The sequence below is a fragment of the Protomyctophum parallelum genome (genome assembly GCF_964188405.1).
Source record: "Protomyctophum parallelum genome assembly, chromosome: 17".
NCBI classification, from domain to species: Eukaryota; Metazoa; Chordata; class Actinopteri; order Myctophiformes; family Myctophidae; genus Protomyctophum; species Protomyctophum parallelum.
Genome location: NC_139719.1, coordinates 17,074,498 through 17,095,149, shown reverse-complemented (window position 1 = coordinate 17,095,149; position 20,652 = coordinate 17,074,498). Strand labels below are relative to the sequence as shown.

Here is a 20,652-nt window from a genome sequence, read left to right as displayed (position 1 = left end):
TCATCTGTTTACATCTGCTTCTGTTTTCTGCATCTTCCTCGGTCACTCCGGCCTCCTGCATGTCCTCTCTCATCGCATCATAAATATGAATTAAATCCGGCTACCAACACCGAAACCCTAATCATAACCTGAATCTTGTCTTAAAAAAGTATTTATTTAATCAAGAAATCAACAAAAATGTATCTTGTAACAAAATCCTGAAACAGACAAAATGTTGTGTCCATGCGGCGTGCGTGCATTTGTGCATGGTTTAAAGCTAAATAGAACCTCATGACTGAAAAGTTTTGTTAGGCCAAGTTCCAATCTGTGATTTGTTTCCTACTACAATATGTAGAATTATTATGTTTTTGATTGGGGATTTAACCTTAATTGCTTTTATGAAATATCCGAGACCATTATGGTTTCATGGAAGATGCTTCTGAACATGCATTCTATTGCTAGTTTGACCAGTTCAAACACTATTATCTATTCTGAACCCTTCAATTATACTCTTTCAGTTTCATCTTAAAATATCTAATAACCGAAAATAGTTGATCTACAAGCTTACAACGCGTCACTGAGTCGTTGCGATCTTGTACCTGTAGATCGGCTATTTTCGGTCCACGACATGATTCCATAAATTACTTCTGTGGAATCCAAATGAACTTTTCAGTCGTGGCGACTGCAGAACTTTAGTGTGTGTGTGTGTGTGTGTGGTGTGTGCGTGTGTGTGTGTGTGTGTGTGTGTGTGTGTGTGTGTGTGTGTGTGTGTGTGTGTGTGTGTGTGTGTGTGTGTGTGTGTGTGTGTGTGTGTGTGTGTGTGTGTGTGTGTGTGTGTGTGCGCGCGCGTGCGTGCGCTTAGTCGCCGGTGGCTGGGGGGGCTGGTCGGAGTGGTCTTCGTGCTCTGCGTCGTGCGGGGGAGGGCTGTCCGTTCGAGGGAGGGAGTGTTCCAGTCCCACACCGCAGCACGGAGGCAAGCGCTGTGCCGGAGACGCAGCGGACTACGCAGCCTGCAACAGAGAACCCTGCCCTATAGGTAGGCTATTGATTGATTGATTGATTGATTGATTGAATACATAACATTTTGCAGAAAAAAAGCACAGGGAAGTGCAGTTGTATAAAAACACTATCTGACCTTCAAATTCAACCTGAAAAGGTGGCTAAAAACAATTAAAATCTGTAATCATGAGTAACTATCAGCACTATTTAGTATTTATCACCGGTGTCATTTTTCACTTCACTTTGCAGTTGTTCTGTCCCCTGTACCATGTTGATCTGCTCCTGTATTGTAATGCATTGTGTTTTTGTATGGACATGGCGTTGGGTGCCTGCACATACTGTATGCACACATGGCATCAACGCATGGTGTTGTGTGCTGGCACACTACACACTCTGTCTTTCTTTTATCATTCATTTTTTAAGAGCCTGCCCAAGGACTACAGATGAAATGTAGCTTTGGCTAACTCTGGCCCATTTACATTGAGGTGAAAACTGACAATGACACTGATTAATGAGCTTTGTCCCAGTCAAATAAATAAATACATAAAATAAAATAAATATAAGGTCTGCTAAGAGGATCGTAAAATCACAGTTTTTTTTTTTTAAGATATTTTTTTTGCGGCTTACGCCTTTTATTGGTTTTTTGAAGGGACAGACAGTAGGCTGACAGGAAACGGGAGAGAGATGGGGGAAGACATGCAGTAAAGGCCGTGTCGGGCTCGGGAGTCGAACCCGCGGCACACTGCGACTGGATTACCAGTCGGGTGCCCAGACGGTTACGCCACCGCCTGGGCCCGTAAAATCACTGTTAATTTAACTCTGCAGAGTTACAGACACATAAGGGTCCATTTGGTTCCAAACTATCATTTAGCTGGGGACCCCCTGGAACTCCCTCAAGGACCCCTGGGGGTCCCCGGACACCGTGACCTAGAGTACTAGAACACCTACACCGTGAAATCCTAAAAAGTCCTAAAATCTCATGCAGAAGGCAGTTCCAACCGCGCCTCTAGCCTATGGCAGGCCAGGCTGGTGCATCTCAGAAGCAGTATAACTCATAACTCATAATAACTCATAGTTTGTGACCTTTATAAGATATAAGATTTAAGACCCTTTATTGATCCCGCAAGGGAAATTCAGTCGTCAAAGTCACCTTATGGGTTCCGTACCTCTCAGAGTGTACAATGAAACCAAATGGATACGAGTCAGATTATCAATCAGGATAGGGTGTGTGTGTGCGTGTGCGTGTGCGTGTGCGTGTGCGTGTGCGTGTGCATGTGTGTGTGTGTGTGCGTGCGTGTGTGCGTATTTTCAGACATCTGCCGACTGAATGGTCCGTGTTTTCCCGGGGTACAGTGCACGTCACACAGTGACGGCTCGTGGGAATGTGGGAGATGCCCACAGGGTTTCTATGGCAACGGCACACACTGCGAAGACGAGAACGAGGTACAATACTATGCACGCACGCACGCACGCACACACACACATGCACACACACACACACAGTGCATATACCCCTACAAAAAGCAGGGCTATACGGCATCTGAACCCTTTTTTTTCCAGATGCCGATAGAAGCCCATTTGTCAGAGTTGCGTGGGAACACGTTAACTCTGGTTTCTTGTGTAGCATAGCGTCCTCCGCCGGTAAACCCATGTGGGCACACGTTAGAGTCCTTCTGGTCGGCGGCCCAGCCATCTGCCACGTTTGGCAGCCATGATGGCAGCCTCTCTCTGATGGTCACAAATACTCGCCTGTCATCGATGTCAGGGAGAAACCTTGTATTGTATCTCTGTGTTTAGAAAAACCAAAACCTTTTATGTCTTTCTTTGGGGGGGATTCCTTTTGTAAAAATACTGTGGTTTTGTGCAAAGCGATAATTATGGCTTGTGATGCATTAACTAGTGCTATTTGGACTATTTTGTGAAATTATAATATACTAGTCCTTACCCGTTCTGAATATATGAACAGCAAATGATGTTCAGTGTGGGTAATGTGTTGTAATAGATCATATTACTGATAGGGGGGAGCGGGGAATTGTTTACAGATGGTCTTGGGAAGTTAGGTTGGGCACAAAGTAGGCTAATTAGTAGGCTACTGTAGTTTCTTTTGCAAGAAAATGCTGCAGTACAATCATAAGTACACCATTGATAGCTTGGTATTGTGGCTGCTTTGAAGAGGTTATCCTTTAAGATGAATGTTGGATAAATATGATTTGAAGTGTTGGTTAGGCAATGCCCTTTTGCTTGTATTGTATTAATATACATAGTCCTTACCCGTTGTATGGACTATTGCCCCCCATAAATATATTTAGAGTAAGTGAACGGTCGTGCTTCATCACAGAGTCACAATCACAGAGTTGGGAAATGCGCACGCAAGCACATAAAGAAGCAATGATGCACGGGCGTGCAAACGATTAAATGTGTTCAGATATGCAGCTGCTTACCTGCTTTGGTTTCGTTTGCGCGACTGGCTCGCAAATGTTTGGCGTCACGAGTTTTCTTTTTGGCATGATGCGTTTTTGGGGGGGTGATGGCAGAGTATTCCAGTCCAAGCATGAGTCGGTGTTGTTTGTTGTTGGTGGGTGAGTCTACAGACAGTGCAGAGTAGTTCACAGGTCACATCACACACAGGAGCAGTGAAAGGGGGAGGATCCTTCGGATGGCTGGCCTCTGTGCTGGTGGAGAAGTGTGACGATTATGACGTCACAGCAACTTTGCCCGTGGGATTGTGTGGTGATGTAAAAACAATATCTGTACAGTAAATATGACAGTTGCGTCGGGAAAATGTAGCTTAGCCGGATTCTGGGAGTGTGCAGATTTTTTTTGGCATGGAGAGATGTGTGCTAATAGTGTGGCTCGGTCGGAGATAGACCACGGACAAATAAACGGGTTTTTATTCACTAATAAATTCATTATTAATCTTATTGAAAAAATGGCTTCGTTAAGACCTCCATATTATTATGGTCAATGCCTGTGTGAAAAGTGGGAGCGATTGGTGCAGGCAATGGGGAGATACGGTGGTGTTTCTGACATTCATTCATTCATTCATTCATTCAGACATTGACTGAATTATAGTATGATGATGATATGATAGTATGATGATAGTATGATATAATATAATAATATCTTCTGAAAGGGAAAGTGAAAGATGCTGAAGTGTGTCGTCCGTGGGAGTTATTAAATATAGAACCAATGAAAAGTATTTGAAAAATTTGAGCATGTCGTCTCTGTCTTTTTCACTTTTGTGTGACACTGTGGTATGACCAAGTAGGGTCATTGTTTGTAGATAAATCACCGACAGGTTGATTAACCACCGACGCGACAGCGGAGGTGGTTAATCCATAGACAATGACCACTCCGCCATACATTATCCCGCTTATTGCACGGCTACCTAATACATAAATTACATAAATTGACCCAAAACACAACGAAACGACTCGTATTTCCTTGCTTGGTAATGAAAGTATTCCCATAAGTGAGTTGATCAGAATGCCACAGACGAAAAACAGTCTAAGTCCACACTATTGATCCATAATGTATAAATGATTGATAAGGGTTCAGGACAACGAGGCCTTTTCGTGGAGGGGTCAGAATGAAATTTGGACAGTTTTTCGTCTGTGGTACTTTAATCCATTTTCGGGTACTGCTTCGTCTATTTCTCGCTCAAATGTTTTCAAAAACATTTTTGAGAGCAATGTTTTGCTGTAAATGACAGTGTGTGTGTGTGTGTGTGTGTGTGTGTGTGTGTGTGTGTGTTTACAACATGGCTGTCATGTTGGAAACAGCAGTAAATCAGCGCTCCGAGGGTTTGATTAGGCATCGGTCTGTTATAGAGCGGAGCGGTCATTATCCAGGAATAACAGACCGATGAATTCGGCGATTGACCAATCAGAATCAAGCATTCAACCAAGCCGTGTAATAATAAAAAATGAAAATCAATATAAAACGTCATGACATGCACAGAGCCATAGAGTATGAGACAGAGTTACGACAACTCACGTTCACTTCATGGGGCCAGTCCCAGTCCAATGGCGGCTCCTCTACATAGACTTCCATTAGCGAATAGGGACAAACGGAAGTTTACGGAATGCATCGGAGTCCATTATTATTATTATTATTATTATACGGCAACGATGTCCAAAACATGTGCGTTGGTTCTGACAGCAGTCTGTTTGCTCCCTGTGTCTCGTTGGCTGGCAGTGTGAAGTGGAGGGCGTGTGCGTCACCGGCTGCGTGAACACCGACCCGGGGTTCTACTGTCTGCCCTGCCCCCCGCGGTACCGAGGAGCACAGCCCTACGGCCTGGGACTGCAGAGTGCCGAGAGCACCAGGCAGGCACGTCACGCTGCATGGGCTTCTGTTTATCTCCTGTTATAGCTTGTGGTTGTGAGAGGTCTTCAATGTCCCAGAGGGGCCACCAGGGGGTGCCAAGGGGGCCAATTGGAAAGTAGGGGAACTTTAAACATGTTGAATATACAGTATAGCCTATAATAATTCAGAACTATAGAGAGAGAGGGGAGGGGGGTGATTTATTTGGTCATCTTATTGTCAAAAGACATTTTAATAGATCTCAAACCATAGATCTCAAACCATCTTATGATGAATTCCTGTTCTGTTCTTTAACTATATAGAAGTGTCTATTTGTAAGTCTCTAAATGTTTTGATGAATTGGACATGGTGGACCCTCTTGTAAACAAGTGTATGCTTAATTGGGCCGTCCACTCACAAACTGTTAATACATATTTCAATCAATCAATCAATCAATCAATCAATCAATCAAAAGGATTGAAAGTGACAGGGGGGACTACATGGGATGGGGTAATTGGTATTTGGCACAAAAATGACTAAAACTGGGAGAAGAAACAAAAAAATAAATATATATATATATATATAGCCTATATATAATGAAGTGCCATCTCATCTGCAGGTGTGTGAGCCGTACAATCCGTGCACGGACAACACACACACCTGCCAGCGTCCACACGGCCGGTGCGTGTACCTGGGCCTGGCGTCGGAGCTCCTCTACCGGTGCGTGTGCGCCGTGGGCTTCGCCGGGGACGGCTTCACGTGCGCCGAGGACTCGGACCTGGACGGCTGGCCCAACCTCGGCCTGGCGTGCAAGCACAACGCCACCTACCACTGTCACAAGGTACTGTGAGCACAGCAACGTCACCTACCACGCACACACGTTTTTTGGGGCGGGAACCCCTCTTGGTGTTAGCATTATGTTATGCTTTATCTATTGAAAAATAGCAGATCTACAAGCTCATAGCGCGCCACCGAGTGGCGCGCTACGAGCTTACAGGTCTGCTATTTTTGAAAAATCAAAGAACGACTGACATAGAAAACTGTCAGGATTTAGAAGACATTTTTAGAATCTGATCTCAGGTCAAAATGGGTTAAGCACACTGTGTGAAAAGAGGGATTAATGGGCAATTATCTGCACTAGATTTGCCCGTAAACCTCAAGTTTAGCGGGCATATATACAGTAATGGTACAGTTTGTTTGTAAATTTACCGGGTGTTTCCTGGTATATACTCAACCGTATTTCATGCTTTTTGCGCAGTGGCAACTAGTCAACTATTCAACTAGTCGACTAGTAAATCCACTCGTCGACCTTGTTGGTACTAGTTGACTAGTTGATAAGAAAAAATATTTATATTTTCTTATCGTTTTTGTTTTTTGTTTTTGTAGGCCTCAAGATCAGCTAGAATGCTAGATTATAGTCACCAATGTACACAGTTTTTAAATGTACAAATATCATAAAAAAACTAGTCGACTAGTCAACTAGTAAAAATCACTAGAAGTGAAAGCACCGGTGTAATCTGTCTCTCTCTGCGTTGTGTTGAATGGACAGACGGACCCAGAACTCTCTTTGGAAACCACGTTTTATTCTGACAAAGAATAACAACAGACACGTCTCCACGTTAGTTCTTAGTAGTGCAAAGACTCCTCTCTCGTTCCAAGACGGAAGTACAGAAGCTAAGAGCGACAGTAACACAACAAATAATAAAACGTAACATACCTGACAAAGAATAACAACAGACACGTCTCCACGTTAGTTCTTAGTAGTGCAAAGACTCCTCTCTAAACAGAGTTAAACAAACTGTATAAATCAATTTGCAAGTACAATTCTTATTATGTTATACAGAGAAGTCAACAAAGACACCCACCTCGTTCCAAGACGGAAGTACAGAAGGAAGTTGTGGAGGAGTCGCAGGACATTTATACAGGGGGCAAAAGGGGGAGACTTAAAGGAGCTGTGACCTCTAATGCACTATGTATTCCTATACACATGAACCATGGAGAATTAAGTCAGGTAGAAGCACTTATTTGTATCATATTTTGTGTAATTATTATATAATACTGTTACGCACGCGCACACACACACACACACACAATGTTAGCCAAGACAAATTTCCCTTGTGGGCAATAAAGTTTACCTTGACCTTGACCTTGACCTTGTTCCTGGCTTATAGATAATAAGTTATCTTTACACTCAGGGAAGACAGAATCAATTCTGTTTGGCTCGAAAATCTAATTAGGAAGAAGCACAGACTTCAAGATCAAAATAAATTCTGAATACATAGCAGCAAAATCATCAGTGAAATACCTGGGCTGTATTTTAGAGGGTAACTTAGACGGCCGAAGTATGGCCAGCAAGGTGCTAAACAAGGTCTCCGGACTGACTACGTTTCTAGCTCGAACAGCAAGATACATGGATAGGGAGACAAAATTAGTGGTGGCCAACTCCCTTATCCTGTGCCACTTTGATTTTGCGTGTACATCGTGGTTCGAGGGCTTGATTAAGTATTTTAAAACAAAGCTACAGTCAGCTCAAAATAGACTGATCAGGGTTATACTAGGGATGGAACCCAGAACCCATATAGGAATGAACCAGTTCAGAGAGCTGAACTGGCTCCCAGTAGAATCAAAGGTTACAATGGCTAGACGAAACATGGTCCATAAAATTAAATACAGAGAGGTCCCAGCAGTTTTAAGAACATGTTTCAGGCAGGTAAACACAACCATTTCACCAGAGCCAGTATTGCAGATGTGGTGCTCCCTGCTTTTAAAAGTAAAGTGGGCAAAGGCTCATTCATGTATATAGGAGCCACACAGTGGAATAGCCTGGAATCCAGTGTTAAACTGACCTCCAATTTGAGGACATTTAAACAGAAGACTAAACAATGGCTACTGGAAAAGGTTCCCCTATAAAGTGTCATCTTAGAGGGATGGATAGGGACGTACTTGTTGTGTTGTGTATATAATGTATTATGTACTGTTATGTATTTGTGATGTATTTTAAAGCATTGTTCTGTTCAGTGTGAGAGGACCTCAGTGGAAATACGTCTTTGGACTTTACTGTGTAATCCTTGAATCGCTGATTATAATGTTGTATTATGATTGCTTTTCTAAATGAATCAAATCAAATAAAAAATCACACAACACGAAATATTCATTGTTGTCGACTGACCTCACAACTGTATTCTGGTTGGTCCTGAAGCTGTTATTGAACTGTATTCTGGTTGGTCCTGAAGCTGTTATTGAACTGTATTCTGGTTGGTCCTGAAGCTCTTATTGAACTGTATTCTGGTTGGTCCTGAAGCTCTTATTGAACTGTATTCTGGTTGGTCCTGAAGCTCTTATTGAACTGTATTCTGGTTGGTCCTGAAGCTCTTATTGAACTGTATTCTGGTTGGTCCTGAAGCTCTTATTGAACTGTATTCTGGTTGGTCCTGAAGCTCTTATTGAACTGTATTCTGGTTGGTCATGAAGCTCTTATTGAACTGTATTCTGGTTGGTCCTGAAGCTCTTATTGAACTGTATTCTGGTTGGTCCTGATTAAGCTCTTATTGAACTGTATTCTGGTTGGTCCTGATTAAGCTCTTATTGAACTGTATTCTGGTTGGTCCTGCAACGGGTCAAACTAAACCACGCCCCATCTTATTGGCTGCAGGACAATTGTCCCAACCTGCCAAACTCTGGTCAGGAGGATCTGGACAACGACGGCATGGGAGACGCCTGTGACCCCGACGATGACAACGACCTCATCGTGGACGAGCAGGTGAGACTCCTGCTCTGTGTGGATAGGACTTTTTGAGACTAATTACATACATTTAGGTTGATTGATTGATTGATTGATTGATTGACATTTCTATTCACAGTTTGTATAGAATGGGTATACAGTTCAACGAAAGTACCGTTTCCTTTCAAAGACTATATGACTAGACTAAAAACAACACTGATGTGGACATACATGTGTATGTTTAATGAGCGGTGCTAACCTCCGTCCAGGACAACTGCCCGCTGGCGTACAACCCTCGGCAGTTCGATTCGGACAGGGACGGCGTCGGGGACCGCTGCGACAACTGTCCCTTCGACAACAACCCCCTGCAGACGGACACCGACCACAACGGAGAGGGGGACGCCTGCAGCATCGACATGGACGGAGACGGTAGGCGGCAGAGGTTCTCCACCTGTGGATGTGGGGGGACCCACATGGGGGGGCAGATGACAGCGAAGTGAAAGTAACCCATTTAGGCCTGACATCGAAACTAAACAAAAATCTTCTAAATCATGACAGTCTTCTGAAATACCTATGTTTCTATATCAGTGGTGCTCAATATTTCACGTCAAGGACCCCAAGAATTATATGTAATAAGCCAATCTGAAAATATGCTGTTCCAGGGACCCCCCCAGAAGCAAAGATTTTAGTTAAAAACGTTCTGAAAGAATACATATTCAAAGATTTGCGCCACATTTTCATGATTTTTCAGAAATAGCAAATCTACAACCTAATGCTTAAAACACCAAAATGGGTTCCCGCCCAGAATGAAACAAAAGGTCTTAAAAGTCCTTAGACTTTTAAGACCTTTTGTTTTTAATACATAAAAAAGAAAGACAAGAAAAAGGACCATTACTGTATCAAAAGTACAACAAACATTGGCCACATTTTTTATATTGCGATAAGTTGTGATCTTGTATAGAGCTCTTATTGTCGTACAGAGGGCTTGCCTTAATGCATAGATAATATTTAAAAAAGAAAATAGATACCTCATTGGCCGCTGCAGTTCGTTGGAGCCATAATATGTGCAAGAGCAGTGCAAAGGAAGAGTGCTGAAGGCATGCTGCGCCGCTGCCCAAGGAAGGGACGTCACTCATGCATCCCCTTTTTTCCTCCCGGAAATGTCCCTCACGCCACAATTCCGGGAGGAAAAACGGGGACGCCTCTCGCTGCCACTCAAGTGACTACTGGCCAATCACACAGAGCGTCTTTCCCGGGACTTCCATTACGCACGCGGAAGCTGGGCAAGCTTCCACTCATGCTTTCGCAAGGAATCTCGGGACAATTTTGCCCTTCCTTGAGCACACGTGCTCCAGAGCCGGAAGGGGCGTCTACCTTTATATGTCTATGGCTTATCACCCATTTCCAATGTCTGCCTACTCACTCTGCGTCTCATTGGTGAACTATGGAAAATTCAGAAACCTGCCTACCAATGGCATCATCAATGGGGGATGCCATCATGCTAATGGAAAAAAACAGCCTTTCTCTTACTGGAAAGTTATCGTGTGGAAATAGAAGATATTGTTCTTGCATTAATGTTTCTTTCTGTTTTTGCGTTTTATTTTATTTTATTTTATGAAATAAGACGTCATTGTCGGAGTGAATGTTTTTGGCCCACTCAATTTACAATTTACAATAATTTAAGCATTTAGCAGACTCTCTTAATCCAGAGCGATTTACATTAAGCAAGAACATAGAAATGCTATTCTAGTGCTGTCTACATAAAATGCTATAAGTCTGTATAAAATGCTATCTAAGTCTACATTAAGTGCTATCTAAGTTACATAACTCACTCACTTGTCTGTCTCGACAGAGGCCTTGAACCACTACGACAACTGCCCATTGATCTACAACACCGACCAGAGAGACACCGACATGGACGCTGTGGGAGACCAGTGTGACAACTGTCCCCTTCTGCATAACCCACTGCAGGTACAGTACAGACAACTGTCCCCTTCTGCATAACCCACTACAGGTACAGTACAGACAACTGTCCCCTTCTGCATAACCCACTGCAGGTACAGTACAGACAACTGTCCCCTTCTGCATAACCCACTACTACACCATCCATCCATCTTATCCCATTTTGACCTGGGATCAGAAAAAATGTCTTCTACATCCTGACATGTTTCAGTCAGAACAACTCAAGAATGGATGGAATATATATTTATTGAATTTGAATATAAGATGAGCAATACATTTATTATGGTTTGGCGATGTATTGGATCTGCTTTTTAGGTACTTTAGATCAAGCGCATCAGTTCCAATCAGGGACTCTGAATCCCCCGTACCTAAACAGTAGATCCAAAACGACCGGTGGTAGCTTGGGTAGAGGTGGGTGAGACAGGTGGTAGCTGGGGTGGAGGAGGGTGAGACAGGTGGTAGCGTGGGTGGAGGAGGGTGAGACAGGTGGTAGCTTGGGTGGAGGTGGGTGAGCAGCAGGTTGGTATACAGCAGCAGCAAGGAAGGAAGCAGGAGGATAAATGCAAACCTCCGGTTAAAGTAGCCGGTATGAAGATGGAGTGAGTGTGTGATTGGCTGAGTGAATCATGTGAATGAGAGCGTGATGCTGAGGCGGCCCAATTAACGGCCGGCAGCAACTGCACTGAGGTTCCCTGACTGAACAGGCACAAATGCTCATTTCTATGTCAGTGGTTCTTTGATTTTTCAAAAATAGCAGACCTACAAGCTCGTAGCGCGCCACCGGAGCTTGTAGATCTGCTATTTTTCAATATCTAAAGCATAACATAATGCTAACACCAAAATGGGTTCCCGCACAAAATGGGTTAAACTGCTTATCCGTAATCAGGTCGCGGGGGCAACTCACTACACCAGTGGTTCCCAAACTTTTTCATGTCAAGGACCCCCAAATTGACACTAATTAGCCCCCGCGGAGCCCCATTTGAAAATATATGCCAGGGATCCCCATAAGAGAAGATTTTTACGGCTCTAGCAGTGATTCTCAACCCGTTTCATTTCAGGGGGACCCCCAGTTTGACACGCATTAGTCTACGGACCCCCCATTTAATTTTCTTTTTTTCAAACCCCTCCAATGCATGGTTTTTGAAGATTACACCATATGGAAGCCAAGTCTATGGGATTTGTAGTGTTTGTTTAGAGCACTTATGATGTAAAAAGTTTGCCAGCCAAGTCTACGGACTTTAATGTTTGTTTCGGGCACTAAAGACGTCATGTGACTGAAATAAATACAGTGGGCACCTCTCACTTCACACGAGTGTGATTTTGTTTTCTTGCTCGCCAACAGAAAGATATATTATAAAAGAATCACACTTGTGTGAACTGAGGGGCGCCCACTGTATTTATATCAGCCAGATGACGTCTTATGTTTCAGGATGTCACTCTGCCACCATCATTGGAACAAAGATGTTTGTATTTGGGAACTTGTGGTTCAACAAGGACTACAACATCAGAGTGTTTGACACAGAGACCAACCTCTGGCTGAGCACATCTTCTGCACAGCTACTACCAGAAGTAGAATGGGGTCATTCAGCCTTTAAATACAATGGAGAGCTGTACATATGTGGATGCCGCAATGAAATCCAGAGCTTCAATGATCTGTGGAAGTTCAGTCCACAGACCTTCTCCTGGAAGAAGGTTGAGACCAAGGGGAAAGGCCCCGCTGGGGCTGGGATGTATAGGATGTGCTGTTGCATTGTGGGAGATCGTATCATCCTCTTTGACCCTTTTGACCTGTACATGTTAGACTTAAGTGCTAGTCTTCAGACGTTATGCAAGCTAGCAGTTATTCAGTATGATCTGGACCAATCAGAACTCACACACTACATCAGGTGGGAACTGGAATGCATGACTAACAACAACAGCAACAAATAAAAACAAAACTATGACGGGGTCCAAGGAGGGCGTGGCCTCATGTGTATCTCACACTTCATTATTTTTATATTTTTTTTATCCCACGATTTTGTAACCCGTTTTTCACCCCTGTGTCAATCATCTAATGTGATCCTGGGCTCTACACAACCTCCACCAACCTAGTCCCCATATATAGTGACCAATCTGTCATGTCAACACACTATGATGTATCTGTGACATAATGACTCCTTATTTGGGCATGGTTTCAGCCCGATCCGACTGTCATTGACTTCCATTATAAAATCGAAGTTATATATATAATTATATATATGACATATAAATAAAGAAAAAAAGGCGAAGCTCCAGTGTCATCAAAATACCATGTGAGAAAAACTTCAGTCCCAAAAAATAGTAATTACTTCAGTTGTCTTTAATAATTTAAACTCCATGAAGCTCTCTTCCTTCATTCCAAAAAAGTACAGAAACATAATTACTTTAGGTGTCTCTGGTGGGATCAATGTTAATTTAACTCTGAGAGTGTACAAATGGACCCGTTAGGGTCAATTTGCTTCCATTTGTACACTCAGAGTTACAGACCCTTAAGGGTCCATTTGGTTCCTAACTATCATTTAGCTGGGGATTCGGGACCCCCTGGAACTCCCTCAAGGACCTCAAGGACCCCACTTAGGGAACCACTGCTCTACACTACAGGTAGACAACCCACTACAGGTATTGACAAGGACCATGTGTAGTTTGGTTACAGGCCCATTCGGTTCCATTTGTACACTAGACCTGTAAAGGGTCCATTTGTAACCGCCTAACATGCTGATTATTTCAGGAAATCTTCAGGGCTTTATACTAGCACCTTTTCTGTTTTCGCTCTACATTGAATATATTTTTGTGGAAAATATAGCTGATCAACAAGCTCTTTCAGGTCTGCAATTTTTTTTACCTGAATATACAGACGCTGGGGTTGAAGTGGTTAATTTAGTAAGGACTCTCTCTCTCTCTTTCTGATGATGATGATGACCATGATTAATGATGAGTACGAATAAAAAAGTCTGCACACCAATTTTAGCCCCCAATAATAAGGGTAACATTTCGGGCCAAAGCCCTTCTTCAGCCTCAGGGCCCTTATTAATTATTGGGAGCTGAAATTGACTTTTTTATTCTTACTCCATGACTGTCTTCAGATCCGGCACCCAGCCTACATATAGGTAATTGGATGTGCGTGTCTTTCGGCTGTTTGCTCAGCCTCTTTCGCTACGACCTTGATTAATGAATCATCTCTTCAGGGTAGCCACACGTACTGATCATTCCCTCCGAGTCTGATGAGCATCTGTTCTCAAGTCATCCAGCAGCTAACAGGGTGCAGAGGAGATGAGACAGCTCAGGGAAGAGAGACAGACAACAGCGGGTTGTCAACACATAGACAGTAGAACAACCTAGCAATAGAACAGAACCAGTACTTGTACTACACACATCTTGTCTGGATTGTGCATGTTCTCCGCGTGTAGACTGTGTACCCTAGGGTAGGTACCCTCACAAAAACATGCAGTAATACTTCTTCTCTATACTGCCTCCCCCTGGTCAGCCGGGGCGCCTGATGGAGGGGAAAGGAACGGGTTGCAATAACGTGTTCCGTCCACACGCTACGACGGGTGTCAGGTGATAAGAAGCGGCCTGCTCACATTGAAGGAAGCATGAGTTCAGTTCAGGGCTCTCCCCAGGTTGGCTGAGGGAGAGTAGCACCCAGGATTACAGCTTGCGTGGGCGATTGGCACCGGGTGAAAAATGAGTTATAAAATCGTGGGATAAATAATTTAGGAACATAACAGTGGAACACACAGTATCGCCATCCTATAGTCAATGTGGAAAGTGTTAACAGACTATAGTGCATTTACTCAGACAAGTACTGTACAATTTTAAAGTACTATATATGTATTGTACGTTTTTCATTGATCATTTCCATTTTTCAATACTTTCTTACTCCACACCATAATTTGATTAAATGTGTCTGTCTGTCTGTCTGTCTGTCTGTCTGTCTGTCTGTCTGTCTGTCTGTCTGTCTGTCTGTCTGTCTGTCTGTCTGTCTGTCTGTCTGTCTGTCTGTCTGTCTGTCTGTCTGTCTGTCTGTCTGTCTGTCTGTCTGTCTGTCTGTCTGTCTGTCTGTCTGTCTGTCTGTCTGTCTGTCTGTCTGTCTGTCTGTCTGTCTGTCTGTGTGTGTGTGTGTGTGCGTGCCTGCGTGCGTATACCCAGCTCGACTCCGACAGCGACCTGGTGGGCGACGCGTGCGACGACAACGAGGACATCGACGAGGACGGCCTCCAGAACTCGCTGGACAACTGTCCCTACGTGGCCAACAGCAACCAGGCCGACCACGACGGGGACGGGAGGGGCGACGCCTGTGACCACGACGACGACAACGACGGCGTGCCCGACGACAGAGACAACTGCAGGCTGGTGGCCAACAGGGACCAGCTGGACACTGACGGTCTGTATACTACCTAGTACTGTACTAACTGATGGTCTGTATACTACCTAGTACTGTACTAACTGATGGTCTGTATACTACCTAGTACTGTACTAAATGATGGTCTGTATACTACCTAATTACAGTACTAACTGATGGTCCGTATACTACCTAATTACAGTACTAACTGATGGTCTGTATACTACCTAATTACAGTACTAACTGCAGGCTGGTGGCCAACAGGGACCAGCTGGACACTGATGGTCTGTATACTACCTAATTACAGTATTAAGTAACTGCAGGCTGGTAGCCAACATGGGACACTTGACGGTCTGTATAACAGACGGTTCCCAAACTTCTTCATGTCGAGGACCCCCAAATTGACATTTATTAGCCCGCCGGACCCCCCATTTGTACAGCTCTTAGCAGTCATGTTCAACCATTTTCATTTCAAAGACCCCAAGTTTGACTTGCATGCATTAAGGTCCAGACGCCCATTTTTAACGGCATTTCTATCTCAAATGGACACTAACGGGTCCATTTGGTTAATAATAATAATAATATATACGATTTATATAGCGCTTTTCTAGGTACCCAAAGTCGCTTTACAGAAAGAAGTACAGACATATTTATTAGAAAACAAATTAAAAGGTTTAAAAGGTTAAAAACTAGAAATCAAAATCAAAAGAGGGGCAAACAAGAAGGGTGTGTGTGTGTGTGTGTGTGTGGGGGGGGGGGAAAGCCATTTTGAAGAGGTGGGTTTTGAGTGTGCTTTTGAACATTTTGAAGATGGGGGCAGCTCTGATGTGAGTTGGGAGTGAGTTCCAGAGAGAAGGGGCAGCCACTGCGAAGGCTGTCTCCCCATGTCCGTTTGTTGGATCTGTGGGGTTCCAGTTGGTTGGCAGTGCTTGACCTGAGGGAGCGGGAGGGGACATGGCGGTTGATGAGTTCAGAGAGGTAGAGGGGGGCCTGGTTGTTGAGGGTTTTGTAGGTGATGGTGAGTATTTTGAATTCAATTCTGGACTTGACTGGGAGCCAGTGGAGTTCGCGGAGGATGGGTGTGATGTGGTCCCTGGATCTGGTTCTGGTGAGTAGGCGGGCGGCGGAATTTTGAACATATTGTAGTTTTTTGAGGACCTTGGTGGTGACGCCATACAGGAGGCTATTGCAGTAGTCGAGTCTGGATGTGATGAAGGCATGAATGAGTGTTTCAGCGGCCGTGTGGGATAGCATGGGACGAAGGCGGGCAATGTTACGGAGGTGGAAAAAGGCGGTTTTGGTGATCTGGTTGACATGGGGCTGGAAGGAGAGGGTGGGGTCAAGGATGACACCTCGGGTGGAGGGGGTGACCGTGGAGCCGTCAATGGTGAGGGAGAAGTCATGGGAGGAGCGGGTGAGGGAGTCGGGGCCAATGATGAGGATTTCAGATTTATTGCAGTTGAGTTTTAGAAAGTTTGTTTGCATCCATGTTTTGATGTCAGTCAGGCAGGAGGTGAGAGTGGAGTGGGTGATGGCGGTGATGGTTCCATTTGTTTACATATTTGGTTCGCTTTACAACGTCCTGTGTGAACACTAAACGGACCAAAATCAAAATGCAACAATTTAATCCCTGATCCGGACCTTCTATCACCGTCTTGGGTGTGAAAGCGAAATGAAATGAACACTGCTATCTAGCATAGTGATTCCCATTTGCTTCCATTTGTAGCCATTTATTTTAGCCCCTTTTCTCCCAAATTTAGTATTTATTATATGCCAATTTATTCCTCCCACATTTTTCTTTTGCTATTGCCAGTAAGGAGCTTCCATCCATCATAAAAATCACTTCTACCACTTTAGCCCTATTTCATACTTTGACTACCACGGTATTATAGAAAATAGCCAATCTTCAAGCTCACAATGCAGATCTGGTTATTCAAACACATACATTAACTGGTAGGCGTCGGTAATTTGAGGGTCCTTGACATGAAAATGTTTGAGAACTAACTGTTCTAAACATTCATTCACAAACAAGGGCTGTGGAACAGTGTTGTTTGGTGCAGCACATTTTGATTTTAGTTTTAGTCATAGTCTCTTGTGTGGGTTGACTCCTGTCCGGGCCCCGGACAGGAGTCCAGAATCTGGTTCTCCCAGTCCTGGCAGAGTAGTTCCAGAGCAACGGATTGTGTGGCCTTGCCCTAATGGGACTGATCGAGGGTAGCTACTGGGATGTAAGTCGGGGCTTGATCACCCCCGGCTGGGTCACCTGAGTGAGGGGTATGATGTTCGAGAGACCCAAAACCCTGATGACCTTAGGATACATCACTGATGATACATCCGAGGTGCACCCATGCAATGTTTTTTTTGCATTTTTTGAGCTTGTAGATCTGCTATTTTCAGCATGCAACCAAGTGTAAAAAAAATTACTTCTACTGGATGTCTTGTCCACTATTCCCTTCCTAACATTAAAACTAGACTAACATTTTTAGTCTAGTTTTTATTTGTTGACGAAATTGTCAGTATATTTAGTCTTAGTTTTAGTCATCATAGCTTAGTTTTCATTTCGTTTCCATTTTGTTTGTCAGTGAAAAAAAGGTAGCCGACGAAAAAATTTCGTCTTAGTTTTAGTCGACGGAATCAACACAGCTGCGCAACCCATAAATCAAATGTGGATTGAGGACTGATGAAATCACTTCTTATCCAACCCTACGGTCTCACCAGCATATTGTGTTATCGTACAAACATTGCATTAATTTGCATAGATATGGAAAATGGCACTTTCTTAAATTCTGTGATAAATGGATTTGTCGGTCCGTTCATTCTTGTGCTAGAATCCATGACAACTAATCCAGTAAGAATGCACGGAGTCAGGAATGCTCCCGGTCACATTCGTGTTTGACATTCAGCGCTGCATAATGGAACTTTAATAAACCCAGTCGCGTGATTAATCTGGGAATGACAAAATTCATCTGACGTCTATGTTTTTCTTTCTTCCCCTCTCTATCTATTTCCCCCCATCATCCATTTAGTTTCTCATCTATTTAGCTTGCTCATCCATCACAAAGAATTCGGGATTCGTTTTGAGTCCCACTGGCGGCCTGGGTCTCTAATGGTTTGGTTGGTTCCGTCCGTCCGTCCATCTGTTCGTCTGATTATGGTCCCCACGTAATATCTCACCATCCATCTGCTGGATTAACATGGACGTTTTTCTGTGCCCCTATGTGAACCCAGCTCAGTGGCCTTGTGGTTAGAGTGTCCACCCTGAGACTGGGAGGTCGGGGTTCGATCACCGGCCGGGTCATACCAAAGACTGTAAAAATGGGACCCAGTGCCTCCCTGCTTGACACTCATGGCTCGGCAAGGCTACTTACTTACTTATGTGAACCCAGCATGACCTACTGGTCATTAACATGGACGTTTCTGTCCCCCTATGTGAACCCAGCATGGCCCCTACTGGTCCTATGTGAACCCAGCATGGCCCCTACTGGTCCTATGTGAACCCAGCATGGCCCCTACTGGTCCTATGTGAACCCAGCATGGCCTCTACTGGTCCTATGTGAACCCAGCATGGTCCCTACTGGTCCTATGTGAACCCAGCATGGTCCCTACTGGTCCTATGTGAACCCAGCATGGCCCCTACTGGTCCTATGTGAACCCAGCATGGCCCCTACTGGTCCTATGTGAACCCAGCATGGTCCCTACTGGTCCTATGTGAACCCAGCATGGTCCCTACTGGTCCTATGTGAACCCAGCATGGCCCCTACTGGTCCTATGTGAACCCAGCATGGCCTCTACTGGTCCTATGTGAACCCAGCATGGCCCCTACTGGTCCTATGTGAACCCAGCATGGTCCCTACTGGTCCTATGTGAACCCAGCATGGCCTCTACTGGTCCTATGTGAACCCAGCATGGCCCCTACTGGTCCTATGTGAACTCAGCGTGGCCCCTACTGGTCCTATGAGAACTCAGCATGGTCCCTACTGGTCCTATGTGAACCCAGCATGGCCCCTACTGGTCCTATGTGAACCCAGCATGGCCCCTACTGGTCCTATGTGAACCCAGCATGGCCTCTACTGGTCCTATGTGAACCCAGCATGGCCTCTACTGGTCCTATGTGAACCCAGCATGGCCTCTACTGGTCCTATGTGAACCCAGCATGGCCCCTACTGGTCCTATGTGAACCCAGCATGGCCCCTACTGGTCCTATGAGAACTCAGCGTGGCCTCTTGCCAGGCAGGGACCCCCATAAGAGAAGATTGTTATGGCTCTAGCAGTGATTCTCAATCCGTTTAATTTCAAGGACATTGGTTAGACCAGTCATTAGTCCTACAACCTATCTCAAACCCTAAAGCAGCAATAGGATACATCAAACTAGCAATAGGATACATGTTCAATCTTCCATAACAACCCTACATGATCTCAGATATTTTGTAAAAGCAAAAAGTTAATTTCTTCAACTGGCTGGCTGTATGGCTACCAAAATGTATTATCTATAATACAAATGTTTTGCTTGTTTATGAAACACAGTGCTAGTGTGTGTGTGTGTGTGTGTGTGTGTGTGTGTGTGTGTGTGTGTGTGTGTGTGTGTGTGTGTGTGTGTGTGTGTGTGTGTGTGTGTGTGTGTGTGTGTGTGTGTGTGTGTGTGTGTGTTCACACATCGCAGATTAGGACTTTGCCTAAAAACAATGTTACAGTCGTGAGATTTAGTTCATTTAGCTCTTAATATCCATGCACCACCATCAGGCCAGAATTGTACACATTTCACTCTCAAATCAGATATCTCTGTTGGCTGTGTACCTTAGACTCCACTGATTTTGGTGACCCAGTGGCCTTTTTCCTCTAGTGTCACCTTTTAGGTCAAACTTTACACTTTTTGCATGCAAGTTATCAAAAATACAATACAATACAATATGTGTGACTAGGTGAACCCTTTTGACTGAGCGATCCATGATCTATCTTTTAGCACCACCCTCAGGCCAAAATGTCAACCTCTTAGTTAGCTCACACTAGCAGGCTGAGGAACATTTTTCCCCCACAGGCCATCAGACCTTTCACTGTTAAATAACAGTGAAAAGTGCCTGCACAGGCACTAGCTCTGTATTTTGCACTATGCACTTTCTTTGACTGATATTCTCGCTCTATGTTTATTTTTCATCAAGTGTTTTAGGTTGTTTTCATAATGTTTATTGAATTGGGCTTCCGAGGCTCCGAGCGTACGTTTTTCCACATGGAGCCTATGTACCTAAACAGTAAGAAAGTAGACAACACTCCAGGTTAGAACAAAATCCTTACGGTGCAAGGCTCGAATATACAGGTTGAAGTAAATGCC

General features: G+C 44.2%; 1 protein-coding gene across 2 annotated transcripts in view; it reads left to right on the top strand.

Annotated features, from left to right (window-relative positions):
- LOC310874161 (thrombospondin-2-like) overlaps positions 1–20,652 on the top strand; it is a 47,360-nt gene that overhangs the window by 15,352 nt on the left and 11,356 nt on the right. For both annotated transcript variants that reach the window (XM_083786855.1, XM_083786854.1), the window contains 8 exons: positions 842–1,015; positions 2,291–2,421; positions 5,176–5,310; positions 5,903–6,124; positions 8,936–9,043; positions 9,274–9,433; positions 10,857–10,975; positions 15,134–15,368. In XM_083786855.1, the coding sequence (XP_083642981.1) occupies positions 842–1,015; positions 2,291–2,421; positions 5,176–5,310; positions 5,903–6,124; positions 8,936–9,043; positions 9,274–9,433; positions 10,857–10,975; positions 15,134–15,368 (1,284 nt within the window). The remainder of the gene's footprint in view (positions 1–841; positions 1,016–2,290; positions 2,422–5,175; positions 5,311–5,902; positions 6,125–8,935; positions 9,044–9,273; positions 9,434–10,856; positions 10,976–15,133; positions 15,369–20,652) is intronic.